At 57.4% G+C, this 24,864-nt stretch overlaps 1 protein-coding gene across 4 annotated transcripts in view; it reads right to left on the bottom strand.

The window, feature by feature from the left end:
• Positions 1 to 24,864, bottom strand: part of GSE1 (Gse1 coiled-coil protein) — a 297,677-nt gene that overhangs the window by 60,614 nt on the left and 212,199 nt on the right. For 2 of the 4 annotated variants that reach the window (XM_025369674.1, XM_025369675.1), the window contains exon 1: positions 1,054 to 1,322. The exons of 1 other annotated variant lie outside the window; for it this stretch is intronic. In XM_025369674.1, the coding sequence (XP_025225459.1) occupies positions 1,054 to 1,060 (7 nt within the window). In that variant the 5' untranslated portion in view covers positions 1,061 to 1,322. Of the gene's footprint in view, positions 1 to 1,053; positions 1,323 to 2,902; positions 3,010 to 24,864 lie in introns of those variants that run through there. One more of the 4 variants, XM_025369676.1, reaches the window with a different exon arrangement.

The following is a 24,864-nucleotide window of genomic DNA, read 5'->3' as shown; positions in this document are numbered from 1 at the left end:
CTGTACATTTCTAAGTGGCCCCCTGGTCCCCCACCCGGCGCTGGGGAGGGGAGGCGGGAAGCTGGGGGTGGGCGGGCGCAGGGAGGGTGAGCTCCACTCCCGCTCCGCCTCCATGAAGGGAATTTAATTAGCCTGCTGGAGAGGCGGGCGGGCGGCCGAGGAGGTGTCTCTGGTGCTGCAATATAATTGAATCGGCTCCACTCGGTCGGGCCACTCGCCGCCCATCAGCGCGGCCGCAGGGCCCGGGAGGGCTGGGGGCGGGGAAGCGCATCCAGGCGGAGCAGGAAGGGCCGGGGAGGGAAAAAGGCCAGCGCGGGTGGGGGGCGGCGGATGTGCAATCCCTCTCCCACCTCCGAGGCTGGGGCAGCCATCTTCTGCGGGGGGGAGGGGAGGGGCAGGGAGCCGCTCCGCCGGGGGTGGGGGGAGAGGGAGGAGAGAAGCGGCCAAGCCCGTGGCGCGCCCTTTCCTCGGGAAGCAGGGAGTGAGGGTCACAGACCCGGGAGGCTGCGGTTCTGCCCTCCCGACCAACTCCCCCGCGATGAGGGGTTGGAGAGGGGGAGGGGAGCAAGACAAAAACCCCAACCGGCGCGGCCCCAGTAGCGAGCCCCCCCGCTTCCTTGGCCGTCACCAGCACCTGCCGCGGGGGCGCACAGCCACCCCCATTCGCTCCCTCCCGCGTCGCCGCAAAGTTTTCATTCCAGCTCTCCAGCGCCCGCAGCTCTCAAGAAACTCCCCCCGCCACCCCCATCCCCCCACTTTATCTGACCTCTAGTCCGCACGCACTTACGCACGCCCCCCGCCCCCCACTGAGCACACTCCTGAGCCCGGAGCCCCCACCCGCAGCCAGGCCGCCCAGGCTGCGACCCGCGGGCGGAGGAAGGGGGTGGCCTTTGGTCGCCTGCCCGCCCTCCCGGCTCTTATCGCCGCTCACACTCCGGGGAAGTTGCCCGGGAGCCGTTGGCGGCCGCCCCCGCAGAACCCGCGAACTTGGAGGAGAGTGCGGTGCGGGGAGGGTGGAGGACCCGCGTCCCCGGCCCAGTGCGGCGCGCTCACCTTTCATGCCAGGGCCCCGCAGCTCCGCCTCGGCTGACACATGCTGGAGCCACCGTCGCCCAGTGTTTGTCTAAACTGCTTATCTCACCCGGGGCTGCTCGGCGGCGGCAGCTCGGGCCCGCTGGGGAGGTGGAGCTTCCGGGGCCCCGGCCAAGAAACACCTGCTGCTGTCGCCGCCGAGGACACACCCAAACGCAACGCCGCCCACTCCCGGGCCACTGGCTCGCTCCCGGCTCCCTGACCTCAGCCAGCGGGAGGTGTCGGGTTTCAGCCGCAAACACACAGGCGCGCGCGCGCGCACCGACGGGCGCCCGGGTCCACCCGCCCAGGCACACGCCCCTCCCCGGCCCGGCCGGCCAGGTGAGGCGAGGACACCAGCGGGGCCGCGGAGGTGCCACCCCCACACTCCCGGGAGCCCCTGGCTGGACTGCTCCGGGGTCCCGGGGACCTTGGTGGCTAAGACCGGTCACTTGACTCTAAAAGTAGTGAGCAGCCACAGCACCCTCGCCACGTGAGAGGAGCCCTGTCTCCCAGCCGCGTCCCCGGAGCCTAGAACAGTGCCTGGCACAGCGCAGGCCCAATAATGGGCGGACGGGTAACTCCGTGTCCTGGAGGCCTTTTGAAGAACAACCTTCTTGGCGCTGGTGGCGCGTGGGGTGGGGGGAGGCGACACAAAATAGACTGTGTACCCAAGCCCCACCCCCCTATGCCTGACCTTATTACCCCAACTAGAAAAGGCTGAATACTAAGAACTTGGCCTCAAAATTCCATAAGGGACCCCATCCCCCAGTTTTAAGTAACTTTTGGGAAGGCCACAATGCGGGCCGCTGCTGGGGGTGTTCTTTAAAGAGCCCACGGCCCAGGGGCTGGAGAACCCACGGAGGCGCCGCTCCGCCAGGGGGATCATTAAGTAGCTGGGGTTGCGGTCAGAGGCGAGGTCGCCCGCCTCCAGAAACTGGCACGACCCATTGCGCTTCTGGCCCCAGCGCAGCGCCTCCCCATTCCTGGCACCCCCCCACCCTACCTCACCCAGGCACTTGACTGGAATGACTCAGGGAGCGTCCTGAAATTCCTGGGCACCCACAGGCGGCGCGGAGAGGGACTGAGGGCCCCAGCCTTCCCACCCTCGGCTCCGCCCACCCCGCCCCGCCCCCACCCAATCGCGGCGGGCGCGTCCCCAGGAAGCTCGGGGTTAAAGGGGCGGGCCTCGGGGGCAGGGGTCGCCAGGCCTCCCCCGCCGCCTTCTGGCGCCCTGGGCTGTAACTCCCCCGGGCGGCTCCGAGGCCCCGGGGTAACTCCTCCTCCTGTTCCAACACCCCTCTGATCTAGCGCGTCCCTACTTCTGAGTCCTGGGGCAAACGAGCACCCCCTGGGCGGCCGCCCCTGCGCTGCGGGTTTCGACTTTCAGCCCCCTCTTGCCAGCCCCAAACCTGCCCCGGGACATGCCCGCGCCAGGCTTGGCAGGCGCGCACGCTGCCGTCCTCGCGGGCCCGCCTCCCCCGCCTTCCTCCCTCCCCCTCCCCGCGCCAGCGCGGATTGCGACGGGAGCGAGCGCTGGGCGCCTGCCACCCCCCATCCATCTGTTCCCGATGACGCTGGCGGGCCTAGAGCATTCGGGGCCCGCGCCAGCGAGGAGCAGAACCAGCCTGTGTGCCCTCCGGGGGGCGGGGTCTGGCGGGCGCCCCCAGGCCCCGCGCTCCCCGTTCCACCTCTGACCGAGAGCACGCCTGGGCCCCGGGGTGGGGGCGCACGCAGGCCGGCCCCCCGCCTTGCACAAGGCTCCGGGCCGACCACAAACGAAAAGGGAAACGGACCGGCGAGGCCGGGTCGGGCCGTTACTGGCTCCTACCTGCGGACGCTGGCCGGCCCTGGCACGGCGTGGGGGTGCTGCTTCCCCGCACGACCCGCCAGCTCCCCGGCGACGCCCCCCCTTGAGGCCTTGGCCGGACGCTGTAATTTAGGCACCACACGGTGGCTCGGCCGCACGGCTCCGGGTGATTTATACCCGCACTGGCCCGCGGATTCACCCGGCCCCAAGCGGCCAGGGCTGGGAGGGGGAGGGGCGCCTCCACTCCTGCTGGGAGTCACGGGCCGGGGAAGGGGAGGATAGGGAGGTGTTAGGAAGGAATGGACGACTGGCCCGGAGCCTTAAAAACAAAATTCACCTCCAGGACTGGCCCAGCCCCTTTCCCACCTGGATTACAGGCGGCTGGGGGAGGGGAACAGCATGCAAATGAGCCTCTCGCACCTGGCCGGGAGCTGCCTCCGGCCTAGTTCTCCAGGTAGACACCTAGGCCCCACCTCCAGGTCTCTCACCGGGACACGGTGCCACCGCCTACTACCTTCTTCCTTGGAGAGGCCCTTGGGCCAGGGGTGAAGGTGGGGTTAGCTTTCTCCATTGGAGCAGGACCACGACGGCCAACCACAAAAACATGTAGAGTGGCCACTGGGAGGTGCATCACTCGGCTACTTTTTAGAGCCGGCCAATCCCTCCTGCGTATACATCTAGCTCCCCTGGATTGCGAGATAGATGGGTGGTCTGGTCCCGTTTCACAGATAAGGAAGTTGAGGCCCTGAGTTGCTCAAGATCACGCACACAGGTGACATGCAAGCTACGCTCCAAACTGCTCACACCTGGAGTCTCCCGGTCCCAGCCCAGTAGGCCTAGGGGAGCAAGGCGCTGCCGGACACCCCGGCAGCCGCCGGGGGGCAGCAGCGAGCCGCTCTGTGAGTCCTGGCCGGGAAACGCTGGCGGCCACCAGGCGGGCTGGCACGGGGGAGATGGATGACACTCACTGTCAGTGCGCCCGGCCCCCGGAAATTAGTAATCCGGAGCACGGCCTCCGAGTTTAAGGGTGGGAATTGCTCTCCTGCAGCCGGCTCGCTCCTCGCTAACGAGGTTTGTCGCTTGACTCCTAATTTCCCAGCACTGGGGCTAAGGCTGGCCTCCCTCCATTTCCCTCCAGGCCTGCTCCTCCTCCTCTCTCTTCCTAAGCAGCGCCCTGCCCACAGCCCCGCGCCCCCAGATAGTGCGAGCCCTTCCTGGGCACAGCTCTCCTTCCGTGGACCTCCTCCCCATCCTCCACTCCCATTTGCCTGCAAGGAGCTAGGTAGGTGCCAGGGCCGGGCCCACGGGGCATCTCCCAGAGCAGGAGTCCTGCCCTGGGGACGCTGCACGCGCTGCTCCTTATCACGGACTGTCCTTTGTGCCAAGGCAACAGGATGCTGGTGGCTGGTGCGCGTTTGCTCACACCCTGAGTCCCCTGCCAAACTAAACTGTGCCTCCAAGAGCGGAAGGCAGGCTCCCAGCCCCTCACCTGGCTCAGGTACCTGCTTCAGTGACACCTAGGTGCAAACTCCAGCCCTACCTCCACAAGTCCTGGGACCTATCAGACCTGCGCAGGAAAGATATTTAAATCTTAAAAGCTTTCCCAAGGGCATGGTAGCTCACGCCTGTAATCCCAGCACTTTGGGGAGCCAAGTTAGGCATATTGCTTGAGATGAGTTCAAGACCAGCCTGGACAACATGGCAAAACCCTGTCTCTATTTTAAAAAAAAATAGCTCTGCATGGTGGCGTGTGCCTGTAGTCCCATCTACTTGGGAAACTGAGGTAGGAGGATCACTTGAGCCCAGGAGGCAGAGGTTGCAGTAGCTGAGATTGTGCCACTGCACTCCAGCCTGGGCGACAGAGTGAGACCCTGTTTCAAAGAAAAAAAAAAAAAAAAGCTTTCCATTTCAGATGAACATGAGACACCTTAAATCTACTCCCTGAGCTCAGGAACTAAGAGGGGTGTCTGGAGGCGTGAGGTCTAGAAGGATCCACCAGAAAGAAAGGGATGCCTTGAACCACAGAGGGTGGGTGGTTTTTCAATCCACAAACATACTAAACCCTGGGCTGTTTCACACTTGCTTTTCCAGAAACAAAACTGAAAATTCCAGTAAGCCTTCAGCAAGCGCCTCGGAGAGGTCAAGGTTAGCTGGATGTGATGGCACAAGCTTGTGGTCCCAGCTACTCGGGGGGCTGAGGCAGAAGGATCATTTGGGCCCAGGAGTCTGAGGCTGAGCTATGATTGTGCCACTGCACTCCAGCCTGAACCACAAAGCAAGACCCTGTCCTTTTCTGTTTTTTGTTTTTTAAAGTCAGGGGCGGCAAGGGACAGACAGCAGAGGACAGACACTGACAGAAGGAATACTTCAAGGCAGCAAGGAAATTTGGAAGGCAAGGGGGCAGGATGACAGCACAGACCACCACGACCACTGCCTAAGCATCAGCCTGGGCCATGTCAGGTGCTCAGGGGTGTGGGCACCACCCATGACTGTCACAACCCCACTAGGTCTTAGCACAGGGCCCAGCCCTGGTGGAGGATGGATCCTGGACACGTTCTTTCTGGTTCTGCTGCTTCTAGGGCTCAGCAAGACAGCACACAGCCTAACCCAGGGTCATTCTCCACCCTGGCCAGTTGCTCCTACCACGTAAGAACTGCATGTCACCTTCATTATGTTGCCTGGACACCTTGTTCAGCGCCTGGATCCGCAAATAAGTATCAGGGACCTGGATGTCCATGGGCCAGGAGGTAAAGATCACTTCTGCCATTCACCAAGCACCTAACAAGAGCCGCGCTGCTCAGCGCATGTCACTGGAAGCCCTCCTGGCCTTGCAAGGCAGGCAGTGACCTCCATTACACAGCCCGAGTGGGGAGACCTGAGAAGGTTAATTGGCCTGCCTTGGGCACACACATTCCAGCACGAGTCTCATCCAGACGTGGCTCTTACACCTGGCAGCATTTCTCGGTAACCACCTGCCATGGTCACTCTGATTATGAAGAAAGATACACCTGCAGGGGGACGACAGTTCTCAAGCGGTTTCAGGTCTACGTGCTTACCCCTGGGCAGCTGTCCAGTGCCTGAAAACCATTTTGGTTGGGGGCCGGGGGAGGGGGCCGTTTGCTGCCTAGAGCTGAGATCCCTGGGATTCACCCAGCTGCCCTGCACGCACAGCCCACCCTCCCCAAGGCTACCAGCCCTGCTGCAGGGGCAGGGGGCGGGGGGCTAAGTCCAAAGAGGGCACTAAATCCACAGGGCACGAAGGGCTGAGGGGTAGAAGGCTGCCCAGCTACCCCATCTGCCCTCAGCCCTGCCCTAGGCATCGGTGAAGGTGCAAGCTCCCACCACTTAGATTCCACCCTCCTCTGTTTCCTGCCCTGCTATCACTGGCCCAGAAATGCTCCCCATTCTTCAAAGCCCGGCTTACATCTTATCTCTTGCAAGAAGGCTTTTCCCATCCCTGCCTCTGGAATTCATCTCTCCAGGCTGCGTCCCCCTCTTAGATAGCGACCACACAGTGCAGCGGGTCTTAAATCATGGGTGGGGGGAGGAATGCAGATCCCCAGGCCCCTCCCCTTACTCAGCCAAGGTCTCCAAGCAGGGCCTGAGAAGCAGCATCCTCCACCAGCCACCCTGTAGGCCGGGCCACAGCATGTCTGCTGGAGTCCCAGACTCCCTGCTCCAGAGCGGCAGTGGGGGCCTCAAGGGAAGAGGGGCCCCTGTCTCCTAGCAGGGACACAGTCCCCAACCCCTGGGCAGGATTTAAGATTTAACCCAAATCTGCTGAATGGATAAAGGCTGAAGGGAGAGAGGAAAAAGCAGGGCCCGCCTCTCCCTGCCTGCCCCTCTTGGGGAGGAACCAGATTCTCCAGGGATGCTAGGGGAGCCCCACCCCAGCAGTTCAGGTGGCCCTCAGTAGCCCAGGTCACCTCCAGGGGAACAGGAAAGGGTTAAGGCCTGGCTAACTCCCTTTGAGGAGTTTTCCTCTTAACCCCGGGCTGCCCCACACTTCCTGCCCTCTCAGCGCCTGGTTCCAATCCGCACCCCGCACACAGCTGCACTCCTTTACAATCAGTTAACAGCTGTTTTGCATAGATTTTCAATTCTAATTGCCTCGCTTTGTGAGCGCCGCCGAGCCCTGGTGAATGGGGACGCCGCCACCGCGGCTGGAAAGCAGGCGGGAGAGGGAGTAAAAGGAAGCCGTGTGCGTCGGGGCTGCTGGCTTTATTTTTCTAAATGGGAAAAGAATGCCCCTGCCACCAACCACCCCCGGCTCCTGCCTCTCCTACTGGACTGGGGAAACCTGAAATGCGTGACCTCACCTCTGGAGAGGTGCTCACCCTATGACCTGGACTCCCTGACCCCAACCCAGATACAGGTCCCAGAGGGCACCTTCCAGCTCCAGAGCTGGCCCAGGAGCCATGGCTCTCCTCCTCCCTCCTGCCCCCTCCTCTTCCCTCCTGCAGCTCCCCTCCCCCTCCCCCTGCAGCCCCCCTCCTCCCTCTTGTCCCCCCCACCCCAGGCTCTCCGGTATTCAGATATGGGAAGCTAATTGGACAATAAAGTTGAACAGCAAGGAAACGCACTCTCTGGAGACAGCTGGCATCTATAAAAGAGAAATATTTGCATTTAAAACCTTTAAACTTTATATGGCGAGGCCAGGCCGAGGCAGGGGAAGGGGGCTGGGGAAGCAGTGCTCGGACCCTTGATGGGGACAGAGGATCCTGGGAGTTTTGGACCCTCTGCCACCAGTGAGCTCCCCCGACACATACCCCTTGCCCTGTTACTGTCTGGGAGGCAAGTTGGCCCCTGCTAGCCAGACAGCCCTGGCCAAGTGTAAGCGTCCCTGGTGTCTGAAATCCTGGGAAGAGCTTGCGTCCACTTGGGCTGCCACAGGCGAGCCATGGGGATCCCAGGGCATCCAGGCTGGGTCCTGCACCCAACTGCTCTCCACAACCTGTCCCTCTACCGGGTCACCCAGAAGCTCCAGGACCCAGTGACGGGCCGACTCAGTGGCAAAGTAGCTCATTCCTGGCAAGGAGATGTTCTGCCAGGAGCCTCCTCCAGTGACCTGAAGCCCTCCGCCCCGTCCCCTGCACATCCAGACAGTGCGGCTGTGTGAGGGCACCTGACCAGGTCCGCATTCAGGGCCCTGCGGGCGGGCATCACTACACTACACGGATGAGGTTGTGGGGCTCGGAGAAGTCCGCCGTGCCTTCCCAGCACTCCTGCTGTCTGGGGTGGGGATGCCAGGTTTTCCTTTCCTCGCATGCCTAGTTCCCATTTTTCATATTTGAGAGAAACCTGGCCAAATCTTCCTACTGTCAACATTGGTGATGTAAAGCCTGGAGAGCGTGTGTTCCGGAGTGGTCTGATTTTAGCAGGCTTTTATAAAATTGCAGCGCGCTGAGAACCCCGTCTACCTGGCAGGCCTGCTGGAGTGGCTGTGCCACGGCAGACTTCAAGGGCAGGAGCTGAAACTTCTGTGGTGGAGGTGAGGAGGAGGGCAGGGGCTGGCGGCCAAGCCCGATGGGCACATGGGTAGCTTTCAACGATGTCAACGGAACACAAACCACAGCAGAAACAGGTCCAGTTCGCTGGCAGCAGTCAGAGGGGAGCAGGGTCTCCTCCTTGCAACTTTTCTTCCCATCAGGAAACTACCTCCAGTCCAAGTGAGGCAGTCTCAGCTCCTGGGCCGCCAATGAGCCCAGCCTGCTGTCTGAGGCTTCTGATCACCTACAAAGCGGTCTTCAGTTTGTCTGGCTCCCTCCCTATGGGCAGGGCAGCACCCTCTCTACCACTTACCTCTAAAAACACCCTGGGGCCAGACGTGTTAACCCCATTCAGTGACCACCCAGACAGCAAACGTTAACATGTGGCTTTGGAGAGCACAGCCGGTGGCCACCCCCCGGAGGGTGCAGGGAGAGGATGGACGTGGGAGTCAAGCTGCCTGACTGGGCAAATGTCCACCCACTGCACACCCGTTTCCTTAGCTGCTGCCCTGCAAGGAAGGTGTCCCCTGCCCCCACTTCGGTGAGGACCAGACAAGACAATAGAGAGAGCCATGCCCAGTGCCTGGGACGCAGCTCGAGCTCAGAAACATTCCCTCAGATTTGCTGTGCGGAGGAAGTGGAAGGGCGGCAGCACATACAAATAAAGTTTTACGAGGAAGCACTTCTCGGCGCCAGACCAGACGGGCAGGGAGGTCGGTCACTTAGACCACTTCTGCCCTGGGACACTGGGCCTGGAGTGAGAGCAGCGGAACTCCTTTCTCCTCCCAACATTAGGAGAGGCCTTGGAATGTCACACACACTCCAAGAATCACACCAGCAACTTGTGTGAGCCCAGCCCCTGCCGGCCCCTGGCTGGTCTCTAGGCAAGGGGAGCAGGACAGCGGGTGGGGCCTGGCCAGCCACCCAAGTCCCTGGCTTTTGTAAGTATGAAGATACTGACAGCAGGCCGGGCGCGGTGGCTCACACCTGCAATCCTAGCACTTTGGGAGGCCGAGGCAGGCGGATCACGAGGTCAAGAGATCGACATCATCCTGGCTAACACGGTGAAACCCGGTCACTACTAAAAATACAAAAAATTAGCCGCGTGTGCTGGCAGACGCCTGTAGTCCCAGCTACTAGGAAGGCTGAGGCAGGAGAATGGCGTGAACCCAGGAGATGGAGCTTGCATTGACCCGAGATCATGCCACTACACTCCGGCCTGGGCAACAGAGTGAGACTCCATCTCAAAAACAAATAAATATAAATAAATAAATACACACACACACACACACACACACATAAAGATACTGATAGCACCCTGTCTGGCTTTCCCTCTCAAAGATGTGGCTTTTTTTTTTTTTTTTTTTTTTGACAGAATCTCACTTTGTTGCCCAGGCTGGAGTGCAGTAGTGTGATCACAGCTCACTGCAGCCTCGACCTCCTGGTCTCAAGGATCCTCCTGCCTCAGAAGGTGCATCTTTAAAAATTATCAAATCAGCCCAGAGGACCATCAACGGGGGAACAGATAAACAAAATGTGGTCTCTGCATACATGGGAATATTATTCAGCCATAGAAAGGAATGGATCCTGATACACAGCGAGGCTTGAAACATACCTTCAGGTCCACTCAAAACCTTGTACAGATGTTCCTATCAGCACATAGCCAAAAAGTGAAAACCTACATGTCCATCAGATGATGGATAGATGAAGAAAACACGGTTTATCCATACAGTGAGTGGACTATGACTCAGCCATAAAAAGGACTGAGGTGCTAATCCATGCTACAACACAGATGAACCCTGAAGACAGAGGCTGAATGAAAGAAGCCGGACATACAAGGAGGATCCCATTTGTTTGAAATGCCCCAACAGGCAAATCCAGAGACAAAAACCAGATGAGTAGTTGCTTAGGGCTAGGGGAGGGGAGAGGGCAGTGGCTGCTAATGGATCTGAGCTTCCTTTTGGGGTGGTCCTTTTTGTCCCTCTCTTGCCCCTGCCTTTGCCATGTGATGTGCTGGCTCCCCCTTTGCCTTCCCCCAGGATTGTAAGTTTCCTGGGGCCTCCCCAGAAGCTGAGGAGATGTAAGCACCATGCTTCCTGCAAGGCCTGCAGAACCATGAACCAATTACACTGCTTTTCTTTATAATTAAAAAGAAAAAAAGAAAATGATTTGGACCAGGACAGAGACAAGGGCTGCATATTATGAATGCACTAAATGCCACTGAACTGTACCCTTTAAAATGGCTAATTGTATGTTACACGAATTTCACCTCAACTAAAAACAATCCGATCTGGGCCGGGCTCAGTGGCTCACACCTGGAGTCTCAGCATTTTGGGAGGCCAACGAGGGAGGATCGCTGGAGCTCTGGAGTTCGAGACCAGCCCAGGCAATGTAGTGAGACTCCATCTCTACAAAAAATAGAAAAAATAAAAAATTACCCAGGCATGGTGGTACCTGTCTGTGGTCACGATTACTCAGGAGGCTGAGGTGGGGGGACTGGCTTCAGTCTGGGAGGTTGAGGCTGCAGTGAGCCACGATCGCACCACTGCACCACAGCCTGGGCGACAGAGTGAGACCCTGTCTCAAAACAAAACAAAACAAAATCCAATCTGCAGGCCTGTGCCTGTCCCTGGGAGAGGTCAGGTGCAGGGCAGGGCCTGCAGTTTCCAGAGAAGCCCCAAGCAGACGTGGCCTTAAGAGAAGCATCCCCTGGAAATTCCCTTCTGGGCTGTGCGGATGACCCTTGGGCACTGGGGGCCGAGCAGCCACGAGCAAAGCCAGTCATGACCCAGCACATTTTGCTTCCAGGGAACTTTCCCCACTGGGTCTCCCACACCCTTCCACGGACACGGTGCCCTCTCTGTGGACTCAAGCTCTGAGATGGGGGGGTTCACAAGGTCCCCTCCCCCAGCTGAGCTCCCCCAAAGCTGCAGACCTATTTTTGTCCTCACCCCCAATTCTCCCATGCGGGGGGAAAGGCGGGCATTGTCGCCCCATCAGCTCTGAGCAGCTGGAGGTTGAGACACTGAAATGCACACACCTGTCTCCAAACAGGGCTGCAAGGCAGCTCCTGCCACCTGGCCACTCGTCTGGAAAGCGGCCAGCTGTGACCCTGGCAGGCCTGGAGGGGATGGGATGGCAGCCCAGGCAGGGGCACAGGGAAGCAAGGCCTGCCAAGGTCACCAGCTGGCTGTGGAGCCCCCCAGTCCCAGACCCCTGACCTGAGGCCAGTGTGCGGGCCCCTGTGGGGGAGGGCAAGGGCAGTCTCTGTAACCGGGCACGTCTATGGCAGCAGTGAGTACACTTCCACCTGCTGAGCCTGGATACCAGTGGACCAGAAATCTGGGTGATTCACTCAAAAGCCTGGGAGGAACTGTCCTCCTTCCTAAAGATTAACTGGCTGTCCTCAGGCAGGGCGAGGGGCTGTCCTCTGGCTTCCCGGTCCGTCCACTGGCTCAGAAAACAGCCACACCCAGACCCCCACCAAGGCCACCATCCAGAGATGGGCTACATGCCCAGAGAGCACCCAGGAGGGCGGGTTCTGGAGCAGCAGGTCATCCTAGGCCCAGGACAGATGTGGGTCAGGCAGGGCTCCTGCAAGGTCAGGGGAGCGTGCTCACACCAGACCAGGAGCGGGTCTAGAACCCCAGGCTGGCCAGGGTCCAGGGGTCTCCATTAGCCCCCAAGAAGCCTCCCAGGGATCCTTAGAAACTTTTATTTCTGGGTCCTTGCTCCCTGATTTTCTACCATATGTTAAAAGCCTTCGAAGTTCTTTTCCGTATCAGATAGCACTGGCTGGGGACACGCAGGCCTGTGAATCGGTCCACAGGCTGCTCCCGCTCGGCCTCCTCCCTGCCTGGCCCCCGCCTCGGCCTCCAAGCAAGCCCCCTGGGTGCTGTGTGCTGCTAACCTGGCCCTGGCAGCAGCCCTGGTTGCTCAGAATCAGCGTTTGTGCCTACTGTGTGCCTGACCTTCTGCCTTCATCCTTGCCGTGAACCTATGAGAGGTCAAATTCCCTGGACGGTGGGGCTGGGATCTGAACCAGGGAGGAGATTCTTCTAGAACTGCACTGTCTCTTCCCCCAGGCCCGTCTTCTCCCTTTCCCTCCATGCCGCCTCCCAATGCTCCTGACAAATGTCTTGATTAATAACCTACTGCCTGTCATTAAAATCACAACTGTCACTCGGACAATCGAGTCGCAGTTGCCTTTATCACTCGCAGGCTCGACAAGCGATGCACGCAGACAGAGGAGACCCTGGTGTCCAGGGCAGCCCCACCCTCGCCCACCGCAGGATAGACGGGCCCTGGGGACGCGGGGTCAAGGCCTGGGCCTCCGCTCCCTAGCTCAGGACGGCTGCAAGGATCCCTCTGCTCTGGCTCTTGTTGTGTTTATGTCTTTATAATTTGGTCTCACAAATTAAAATAATCAAAAAGGAAAGGTTAGAGGGACAGAGTTGTTTTCACCGCGAGAAGTTCCTGGTGTTGAGATTTTTAGCCAGCTGCCTGCCGGCCCCGCGCTGAAGGTGAGCGTGGAGGCGGTGGGTCCCCAGGTCATCCCCACCTTGATTCCTACCTGCTCTGCCTCTTCCCACAGAGCCTCTTCCCGCCTGGCCTTCCTCTGGCCTGTGTCTTCGAGCTCTGGTCCTGAAAGGCCTCCTCCCCACCAGCCTGGCCCCTGCAATCCCACGTTCCCTGGCTGCCGTGGGCCTGGCAGACACCCATGGCTGCCCCACCCCAGGTGCCCCCTCTCCTGGGGCTGCTCCCTTCCCACCCCTCAGACTGCACCTTTCTCGTCTTCCTGGTGGGCCCCTCTCCCTCAGCCTGCCTCTGGGGCTCCCACAGGCCTGTTTCCCCTCCGAGACTCCCTCCTGGCCCTCAGGACTGCACTAGGGGCATCTGGAAGCGTCTCACGGTCTCTCTAGACTCGCCCAGCCCCACCGCCCTTCCCTGGGCCTGCTGTATCCTCCCCCAGCACAGCCCCATCTCCTCTATTCAAATCCTGACCTCTTCCTTCAAGCCCTGGCTTAAAATTCTGCCTCCTCCAGGGAGTCCTCCTGGATGGCAGCTCTAACCCCCACTGGTGAAAACCGACCTTCCCTCCTCCCACCCAAGGGTTGCTTTGGCATTCTCGCTTTCTTCCAGGCGCTCACTGAGCTGAGCCATTGGAGAGGAAACTGAGCTAAATGAAATCAAGAAGCCCCTAGGAGGACACAAACCCTCATCAGCGCCAAACAGCCCTCCTGTCCCCAAAATAAACCCAGCCAAAAAAGGATGTGGGAACCTCCTGCAGGATATGCACCATGCCGTCTTGTCCTGGATTGCTGAGTGCCTTTCCCCAGTTGACAAGGATGGGTTTATTTCATCAACCCTCAGAGTCCCTACATCTGTGCTGCTACACCAGCCCCTCCCCTCTTCGTAGCTGGAGTGTTTTGCAAAGAGCCACCAGGAAAACCAATGCCGGGTTTCTGGGGTGTGTGTGTGTGTGTGTGTGTGTGTGTTTTGTTTTTAACAAGGCTCCCAAATGATCTTAGAAGCACACAGACATACACACCAGAACCTTCCTAGCCACAGCCAGCCACCGCCTCTCAACACCAGCCTCTCACCCAGAGTTCACTCTCCTCTCCCATGAAAGACAGTGGTCCTCGAGACAGCCGTCAGCCTGGCCTTCCCCATCAGGCCCGGGTGACATCTTCCCAGCCCCTCCCCTTGGCCCACACAGAGGCATCGAGGAGGCCCAGCCCCCTCCCCCCAGCTCCGCTCCCTGCACAGACCCCCTGCCTGGCCATTTGAGCACAGGGTGGTCACAGCCTAGCTCAGGAGTTCTACTCCTGGCTCAGCCAGCAAATTGCTTCGCGACCTTGGGAAAGTCCCCACACTGCTCTGACCCCATCTGTGAGTGTTGCCGTTAATAACCCAAGGTGGCACCTTAAAAGTAGGCTCAGCTCAAAGAAGCCACGTGGACGGGGCGGGCTTGGAAGAGGAAGGACCCCATGGCTCTCTAGCTGCACATGCGTAGAGAGTACCCGCAGCCGCCCTCGGAGGCCACAGACACCCAGAAGGGTAGCCAGGCACGGCTTCAGGGGGCTCACACAGGAGGGACCTTGCCAGGTCCTGGTCACAGGAAGGACAGCTGCCGCCCTCCCATTTTAGAGAGGAAGAGTCTCAGAGCCTCGCCCACGACTGGGGTGACAGCCTCATCTGTCTTCCAGGTGACAAGTCTCTGTTGGCCAGGCTGGCAGTGGAACGATCATAGTTCACTGCAGCCTCTAACTCCTGGGCTCAAGCAATCCTCCTGCCTCAGCCTCTCAAGTAGCTGGAGAGACATACGCACATCCCCGTGCCCAGCCAGGTTCAGAGATCTTAAGAGGGAGAGAAGGAGAAAGAGAAAGGAGAGGGTGGGGCCTGCGCATGTCTCTTCCATCTCTTTCAACTGCCTCAGCCTGTTTCTGGCAATTCTTCAGGTCCAGAGAAGGCCACAGAGGTGAGATGCAAAGGGCTTGTGATCACAGGTGGCCTGGGCAGCACACGGCCGGGAAGCCAGATCCCAAGACACACCGCACTTCTATTGACTCATGATCCCCAAACTTCACTTTGCACAAGAACCAGCTGGTCCCATGTTACCACCCCCACCTCCCTCACCCACATTCCAGATTGGGGGCAGGTCTAGGGTGGAGCCCAGGAATCAGTATTGTCCACAGGTAGCCCCTGTCCCGGCTCTGAGGGGGTGCTTGGGGCTCACCCCTGGAGAACCACCCCATGACACCAGCTCATCTCGTCATCTGACCTGTGGCGTGATCCTCTTTTAAAAATTAATTGTAATTTATTTCTTCTCCCCCGCCTCTCTCCGCAAGAATCTGAAGCAGCGTCACCAACCTCTGATATCGAGACATGTTTATTATTTTTATGGTTTCTCAGGAAGCGCCGGGTAACTCGAAGGGGAATTATATTCAGAGAGAATTGGGTCCCCAGTGTAAGTCAACATTATTCATTTAACAACTTCTATCGGCGCACGAAGATGTGAGCAGGCCTTACCCGAAGATGTCTCCTGCGGTTACTGGAAGATTTAATTCACAACATCCAAGAAAAATAATTGAGGGGGAGTAGGAGACAGAAGGGTATGGAGCAGGGCCTGGGGCTTGGCAGTTTCTTGTGCCAACCACTGCCCCGATGCTCCAATCACCGCCTGTGGGCTTTGTCATGGATCACAGACCACAGGTCCCTGCTCCAGCAAACAAGGGGCCATGTCCTCATCCAGAGGGGGCAGAACGGACGAGGGGGCCAGCACCACAAAGCCTGTCTGGACAGAGCTTTTGAAAGAGGTGACAGCCAAGGTCCAAGCAGCCAGCCAGCCCTCCCAGCTCTCAATGGTTGGGGGATGCGGCCCTTACCCCATGCCTACTTGGGAGACCCACGTGGCCTGGAGCCCCTCTTGGCCTGCCTGCCCGGAGGGCATCTTCCCTTGCCTTTGCTGCAATGCTCCTCAGTGGCTGAGGGAGCCGGGGGTCCGGGCACTAGGGATTAGAGGTTCCTGCTCGGCTGTTTGCAGTGCTGGTGCCTTCTTAAGCACATTCATTGTAAAGTACACTGGCAATCTCTGAAAGATCAAAGTTGGTTTCTAATACGCATTGTTTGGAGACAGGATACCAAACACGGAGAGCCAGACACACGGCTCTGGGACGGGGCTAGGCATTCTCCTGAAAGCTGATGCCCGCAGACAGGGCTCACCGAGGCACAGGGACAGGCCCTCGTGGGCAGCCTGCCCGAACTGCCCTGCGCGGCTGGGTGGTGGCAAACCCAAGCACAGCATATGGGGTCCCAGAGAGCAGAAGCCAGCTGCAAAGAACCTTCTGGGCTCTCTTGTCCAGCCTCTCCTCCACTGAGAGATGAGAAAGTGCAAAAAAAAAAAAAAAAAAACCCACCAAACCTCAGGCCCGGGAGAGAGAGCAGAACACCCTTGCCTGACACTGTGTTCTGCAGATGGGAGACACCTTCTCCCTGAGACAGTCCAGGGCCAGGTTCCAAGGAACCGCATCTTCAGGGCACCAGTCAGTTTGGTATTTTATGTTCTATTTTCCACTCTCTTCTCTACCATTCCACAAGAAGCAGGGCACCCTTCTGAATACCCTGAGGGCCGATCTCTAGCGGTCAGAAAGGTTAAGCACCTGAACCCGAGTCACACAGCAGCAGAGAAGATCACAATTCAAATCAGACTCCCAGCTCATTCTCCTATAGCGTGAATGCAAAAAGGTCTAACCCGAGACCAGTAACAGCTGAGGGTGGCCCATCTTTTAGTTATTGAAGAGTCCAGCCAGGCGCCGTGGCTCATACCTGTAATCCCAGCACTTTGGGAGCTCAAGGCAGGCAGATCACTTGAGCCCAAGAGTTTGAGACCAGTCTAGGCAACATGGCGCAACCCCGTCTCTACAAAAAATACAAAAATTAGCCAGGTGTGGCGGTGCATGCCTGTAGTCCCAGCTACTGGGGAGGCTGAGGTGGGAGGATTGCCTGAGGCCAGAAGGTTGAGGCTGCAGTGAACTGTGATCTCACCACTGCACTCCAGCCTGGGGAACAGAATGAGATCCTGTCCCCCAAAACAAATTAATTAAATGTAGTAAGAGAATCGGTGTGACTAAACTTGTAGAATACTGCTCTCTGATAGAACTTTCTTTTTTTTTTTTTTTTTTGAGACAGAGTGTCACTGTATTGCCCAGGCTGGAGTGCAGTGGGACGATCTCAGCTCACTGCAACCTCCGTCTCCTGGGTTCACAGCAATTCTCCTGGCTGGGCACAGTGGCTGATGCCATTAATCCCAGCACTTTGGGAAGCCAAGGCAGGCAGATCACCTGAGGTCAGGAGTTCGAGACCAGCCTGGCCAACATGGCAAAACCCCTTCTCTACCGCAAATGCAAAAATTGGACAGGCGTGGTGGTGGGTGCCTGGAATCCCAGCTACTTGGGAGGCTGAGGCAGGGAGAATTGCTTGAACCTAGGAGGTGGAGGTTGCAGTGAGTCAAGATCACGCCAGTGCACTCCAGCCTGGGTGACAGAGCAAGACTCCATCTCAAAAAAAACAAAACAAAAAAACCCTACAAAGTCATTCTTCTGCCTCAGCCTCCCAAGTAGCTGGGATTACAGGTGTGCACCACCACGCCCAGATAATTTTCATATTTTTAGTAGAGACAGGGTTTTGCCACATTGGTCAGGCTGGTCTCAAAGTCCTGGCTTCAAACGATTCGCCCACCTTGGCCTCCCAAAGTGCTGGGATTATGGGTGTGCGCTACCGTGCCTTGCTGAACTTTCCATGATGAAGAGAACATTGTCCATCTGAACTGTCCAATACTGGCACACATGGCCTCTAAGCACTTGAAATGTGGCCAGTGTGTCCAAGGAACTGAATTCTAGATTTTATTTCATAATTTAAAATTTTTAAATTAAGTGTAAATAGATAGCAACTACTGTATTGGGCAGCATAATGTTAGAATACAGAAACAACTACATTTTCTGAGCCAGCGTTTATGATATTTGGTCTGAGAGGTGTATGTGGGCTTATGGAGAAAACAAGGTGGGTCCCCTGAAGGCAGAGTCTTCCTGGGAGGCTTCCAGAACACATGAGCACACACACGATGAACACAGTGAGCCAGGCGCCCGGCTGCTGTCATGGGAGTCTCTCTGAAAGCTCGAGTCTGGAAACATCACAAGTCTGAGAACACTGCTCCTCCCCAGGGAACTATTTTGAGGCTTCATTTCCCAAGTCAGTGATGGGGTCTGCAGCTAAGGTGGGCCAGGCCCCCTCCCCTCACATTAGGGGGACCATGATGCTGCTGTGAGAAGAGCAGATGCATCCGTCCTTCGAGCTGTGATGCGGTGGTGGGTGAGGCAGCCACATCTCTGCCAGAGGAAGGACCCCACCTTTAGACCAAATATAGGCACTACGGATATACAGTGGATGAGCGCGTGGTGGAGGGACAGATAGGTTCAGGTACGGACAGAGGAATGGGTGGGTGGGTGGATAGATGTGTGGGTAGACAGAAGAGTGGGTGGGTGGGTGGAGGGACAGATGGGTTCAGGGGTGGACGGAGGAATGGGTGGGTGGGTGGAGGAATGGGTGAGTGGGTGGATAGATGTGTGGGTAGATAGAAGAGTGGGTGGGTGGGTGGAGGGACAGATGGGTTCAGGGGCGGATGGAGGAATGGGTGGGTGGGTGGATGGATGTGTGGGTAGATGGACGAGTGGGTGGGTGAGTGGAGGAATGGACGGATAGGTGGATGGATGGATTGATGGTTGGGTGGATGAGTGAATGGATGGGTATGGGGATGGAGAAAGGAATAGGTGCATGAATGAATGCGTGCATGAGAGGGAGGGAAGGAAAGAAGGAAGGAAGGAAGTGAGAGAGGGAAGGAGGGAAAGAAATGGATGAAAGGTAGATGGGTAGATGATAGATGCATGAATGTTAAAACACAGAAAAGATCTGGCATTACAAAGTCCCAACCACATGGAACGTGTCCTAGAGGCTTCTCAACAGGCATCAGTGGGTTTTCAGGAAGGAATATACTATTGTTTCCCGATCAACAAGACCACGAGGACTCCGAGCCAGTCATCTGCCCTGAAGGGTTCTCAGCCAGGAGGCACAACCGTCTCCACCAGCCCAAGTCTCTAAGTCTCCTCAGAGGGGCCTTGAGCATTCAGGCTGCCTCTGTCAAACTGAAAAGAAGAAGCTGGGCCCCCAAAGAGAAAGGATGCTTCCTGAGTTTATCCAGAGGCAAATGCTAGACGACCCCAGGTAATAAAGACCCTCGGGGCAGTGTGTGAGGCCTGGGCGGGGCTTCAGAACGCAGTCTGGAGGGATGCAGGGGCCAGAGTGCAGGGCCATGTGCTGGTCTGTACTCAACAGAGACAGGAACGTCCTGGCCTGTGCGGGCCCCAGAGAACCTGCCCTTCCTTGCCACCCCCTGGTTTCTTTCCAAGGCTCCTCATTCCTGGGCCCTTCCCACGGCCCTGGTACCTCTTCCTTCAGCACGTTCAGCACAGCCTTGTGGGCCTCCAGCGATGCCCAAGGTGAGCAGCGCTGGCACTCTCCCCACGAGCGGGCATGACCAGCAGTCACACACCCGCCAGCCACAGGCACTGCGCATGTGTTTCGTGCAGGTGTCACTCGACAGCCTTTATCCACATTCTGTCCTTTGATCCTCCTAACAAGCCCACAAGGCAGGGACAGTAATGACTCCTGTGTTACAGAGGAAGAAACCTGCTCTGAGAGCCTGAGAAACTTGCTCACATCCCACAGCGGGCGTCTGAGCCACGGAGGCCAAGTTCAAACCTGCACTCCGATGCAGGAAGGGCTCCACGGGCGTTTGCTGAAAGAATGAATGAATGAATGAATGTATGAATGTGTGCATGTGCATGTGAGGGAGCGAGTGAAGGAAGGACAATTTGAAACCGTTCCTGGAGTCTAGGGGCTTAGAGCTCTCTGGAAGGACAGCATGAAAGGCAGGCCAGCAGCCCCAAGGAAGGCCCTGGCCAGGCGACCCGTCCAGCCAGAGAGCCACAATTCCCCTGGAGACTCAGGGCTCACAGATGGGGCCTGGGGCATGGAAAATAAAGGAGCCTTCAGTGGAGAGCAGATGGAGAAGCTGACCGCAGCGGGGCAGGGAGGTCTGGCGGTTCCAACCCCTGCCCGCCTGTCCCCTCTGGTCCCCCACCCCCCAGGGATTGGACCCAGGCCCTCCACAGCAGGCCTCCTGCCCTCGCCCATCGGGGCCACCCGACAACCGCCAGGCAGGCCAGGCCTTGGGCAGCCCTGGCTGGTCCCCCTCCTCCCCTAGGCCCCTCTCCTCCCTCCCTTTCCTGCAAAGAAGTCAAATTTGCCACTCTGATGCATTAACCAAGCCGGGTAATGAATGGCGAGTGTGTGGTGCGCCCGCTCGGAGAGAGAGAAGCGCAGGCCAGGCGCGGACCCCAGCAACCGGGCAATTTTCCAGGCTCTGCTTCCGAGCCCCTCCATTCAGCCCCCTCCGGCCCCCCCAGAAGAGAGAAGCAGCATGCTCTGTCATCAGAACCGCATTGTTCTGGCCAGAAGAAAAAACGGGTCCAGCAGATGGCAGGTGTAACAAAAGCAGCTTGCTGTGGCCAAACCAATTATTTATCTAATTATGATTTACCACTTAACCACATGATCTTTCTGCAGAGTTGTGGGCAATTAAAACCAGGGTGACTGTGTGGATTATGCAAATGGGCTGGAGCCCAGCGAATAAAATTGGAGATTAGACATTCACACAGGCAGGCGCTAGCACAGGGCAGCCCTTGGGGGGAGTGAGGGGCTGGGAGGGAGGGGAAGCTAAGGAGCCGGGCTGGGGAGGGCCAGGGGAAGCAGGAAGGAGAAGGAAAAGTAAGGGAAGGGGAGGGGAGGACGGGCCAAGGCAGTGGGAACTGCATCCTCCCTCAAGTCCCCAGGCTGCCCCTGAAGGATAACATCAGGCCCCTGGGAGAGGGAAATCAAGGCAGCTGACCTGACCAGCCTTGCAGAGAGCCAGCCTTGCCAGGTCCTGGAGGGGAGGCACCCCTGTGGCCTCCAGAGCTTGTGCTGGGCCCCGTGGAGCCAGGGCACTCTCTCCTGTGGAGGGGAGGGTTAAGGTGGGGTGTTCTGGGCCCGTCCCTCCAGCTGGCTGCCCCACAGTGAGAGCTGCCCCATAGGACCAGGTTTGGTCAGGTAGGTGGCAGGCACCACAATGACCCACTCCATAGACCAGGATGCCCATGGTTGCCCCCAGCTCTGTCACTGACCCAGCAGCTGTGTGACCACAGCCAGTTTGCTTGTGGTCTCTGGGCTCAGTTTCCAAACAAAAGGACTAGAGAGGATGATTCCTCCACTTCCCTGCAGCTTTAAAAGATGGGGTGACATTCTCCAATAGCCAAATGCAATCCAGGTCTCCCAGAGCTGGCTGAACAGAGGCGGGGGCGCCTGGAGAGAGAGGCAGCCATGAGGGTGTCCAGGCACCCCTGCCTAGAGCTGGTCTCCTCCACCCAGAGCGCCCCCACCCACACTGCTCCGAATGCTTAGGGGGACTCATCCAGTTAAGCCTTCCAAAAGGTCTGTAAGGGGTGCCGTCGTCATCCCTATTGACTGAGGCACAGACAGGTTCAGTAACCTGCCCAAGGTCACACAGCTTGTAAAGGGCAGAGCAGGAACCGTCACGCATTTGTGCCTTCAACTCAGGCTCCCCTGAAATGCCAAGCTCTGGGTGGAAGTTAAACATAAAAACCAATGTAATCAAGGCCCCCATCCTTGAGGGGCTGCATTCTGCTGGAGTGAAATTTCTGGATCTGCCATGTTTAAGCAGAGGAGGGGCTCACAGGTAGAAATGCTCCTCCCGCCCCACCCCTGCACGTGCCTAGGCAAAACCCTCCCAGACATGTGTGAAGGCCCCTGTGACCTGGACACAGGGTCAGCGAAGAAAATCTGCACAGGCCGGGCGAGGTGGCTCACGTCTGTAATCCCAGCAGTTTGGGAGGCCGAGGTGGGTGGATCACTTGAGGTCAGGAGTTTGAGACCAACTTGGGCAACATGGAGAAACCCTGACTCTACAAAAAACACAAAAATTAGCTGGGCATGGTGGCCCCAGCTACTTGGGAGGCTGAGACAGGAGGATCACTTGAACCCAGGAAGTGGAGGTTGCGGTGAGCCAAGATCACACCACTGCACTCCAGCCTGGGCAACAGAGACTCCATCTCAAAAAAAAAAAAAAAAAAAAGAAGAAGAAGAAGAAGAAAGAACAAAGAAGAAGAAAAGAAAAGAAAAAAAGAAAAATCTGCACAGAAAAGCTCTTCCTTACGCAGTGCTCTTCCCACTAGCTCTGTACTGACCTGGGGGGTGCCCCTGGCCGCAGGTGCTACTTAGCCTTAAACTGACATGAATTAAAATTAAATACAACAACAGCATCCAGTCCTCATTGCTCCAGTCATATTCTGAGCACTCCATAGCCACACGTGGCTGGAGGTTCCCGATTTGGGCATCATAGATCTAGAACATTCCATCAGTGTAGACTGTTCCAGCAGACAGCGCTACTCTGGAAAGTCGGCTCCAGGGACACAGGATTTTTGTCTTTTGTTGGTGATGAATCCCCAGCACCCAGAACGGTCCCTGGCTATCCATTTATGGAATGAATGAAGAAATGAAACGCCTCTTCTGCAAAAAACAACGGTTGATTTTGGGCGGAGTCCCAGTGAGGTCCGGACCCTGAGTGGCTGGTCTGCCTGCAGCCAGGAGCCCCCAGCCCCTGCAGCTCATGCCCATCTCAGGGCCAGAGGGGAGGCTGGTCTTGCCACAGGGGGCACTGCCAACAGCCAGGTGACCACCTCCAGGACCCCTCCCCAGCACCCCCAAGCCAGCAAGGCTGTGAGGAGCAAAAGCTTGGCTGTTTGCAAAGAACCAGTTGCCACCCAAGGTTCCACCCGCATTTGGGAGTCAGGGAAGAAAAGTTAGGGCCACCGGGCTCCCCAGTTTCCCTTCTCTTGGCCCAAACTAACCAGCCTCGTGTCCCCACTTTCTGAGTTCGGGCCTTTAGTTCTAACGTGGGCTGGGGGTGACAGGGTAGCAACTGGAGAGGAAACTACAGTTAAACAATTCAACTCCTGGGTACCTCCAGGGGCCCTGGAAATAAATCAGGAGTGCCCGATAGAGGCCCCTACCCCTCAACCCCAGGGTCAGGCGCTGTTCTCTGGATCCGATGAAAGCTGTGGACCTTCTGCTAGGATTACAGGGAAGGCTCCCAATTTTGCCACCAATGTCAGGGGGTCTGTAAGTCCTGATGGCCTCTGCCCTAGCATCTCTTCCCACACGAACAAGAGTAAGGCGGAAAGGGCAGGGTGGCCCTTGGGACACAGGCGCCTCAAATGCCCTGTGCCCTGCTCCCCAGGAGGGCACAAAACTGGGCTGTCCCTGGTTCAGCTCTGAGAGCACGTCTAGTCCCCGCCACCGCATGCCAGCAGCGAGCATGGCCTAAGCTTCATCCCAGGGTTTCTCGGCTAACCCTGGGGAAAACTGGGTTCCCATTTTACAGGATGGAAAAGCGGGGTCGCAAGAGGCAGAGTGAGCTGTGGAGGGTGGCAGAGCCGAATGGTGGTGCAGCGTGGCCGGGAGGGAGCCCGACACCCACTTCTCCCACAAAGAGCCCGCCACACATGCTCTGCACACACTCCATCCTTCCTCCACAGACACACACTCACACACACATGCTCTCACACACGTTCACATATCACACATGCTCAATCACACACGCTCACACTCATTCACACGCGGGCTCACGCGTTCACACATGCAATGTCACACAAGCTCACACAACCACACACACTCACACTCATTCACACACAGACCCACACATTCATGCACGCAATGTCACACATGCTCAATCACACACGCTCACACTCATTCACACGTGGGCCCACGCATTCACACATGCAATGTCACACATGCTCAATCACACATGCTCACACTCATTCATGTGCAGGCCCATGCATTCACGCACGCAATGTCACACATGTTCACACAATCACACGTGCACATTCAGTGACATACACAATGTCACATTCACATGCTCACAATCACAGGGTCATGATCACACACGTTCAATCGCACACATGTTCACACAATCACATGCCTCACACACCTTCACAATCACATACATTCAAACACACGTTCAGTCACATTCACACTCATGTCTCACACATTCACACAAGCCAATCTCACATTCACACATGCGTTCACACTCCACGTGCTCTCTCTCACATTCACACACACAATGTCACACACGTTCACATTCATGCTTAATCACAGGTTCACACCACATTCACACAACCATACATTCACACACATCTCCATCACATGTTCACAGTATCTCACACATGTTCACACACGTTCACACATATTCACACTCCCATTCACACGTTCATACATTCACAATGTCACACACGTTCACACATGTTCAGTCATCCACATTCACACAATGTCACATTCACACGTTCACACACACATATACTCACAATGTCTCATGTTCACATTCCATACAGTCATACATTTGCACAAGTCACACATATGCGTTCACTGCCATTCACACATATTCGCATGCACACACACATGGGGTCACACATGCTCACGCACGATGCTTCATAAATGTTATTGGAGAGCTGGTAAACAAATACCAGGGACACCCCACCTTCTGGAGATGCCAGGGAAACAACCCACCAGGTTCCTGCCATGACTCCTCTGGAGTTCTTCCAAAAGTGCCCAGGCTCCACCCGCTCCGTGTCAAGGCTCCCACCCAGCCCAGGCCCTGCCCAGCCAGCATCCAGGCTCTGCCCAGCATCCAGGGCTCTCAGGTCCACAGCCCTCTCCACCTGCGTGCGCAGCTGAGAAACAGGGCCCTACCCGACCTAGAAGCCCCCCAAGCCCTCCCCACCCCAGCAGGGGCTCAAATGGCATCCTGAGTCTCCCATGCCCCAG

The sequence above is a fragment of the Theropithecus gelada genome, chromosome 20 (genome assembly GCF_003255815.1).
Source record: "Theropithecus gelada isolate Dixy chromosome 20, Tgel_1.0, whole genome shotgun sequence".
Classification (NCBI taxonomy): Eukaryota; Metazoa; Chordata; class Mammalia; order Primates; family Cercopithecidae; genus Theropithecus; species Theropithecus gelada.
The sequence above is the reverse complement of the archived record's forward strand: the minus strand, read 5'-3'. Positions and strand labels throughout refer to the sequence as shown.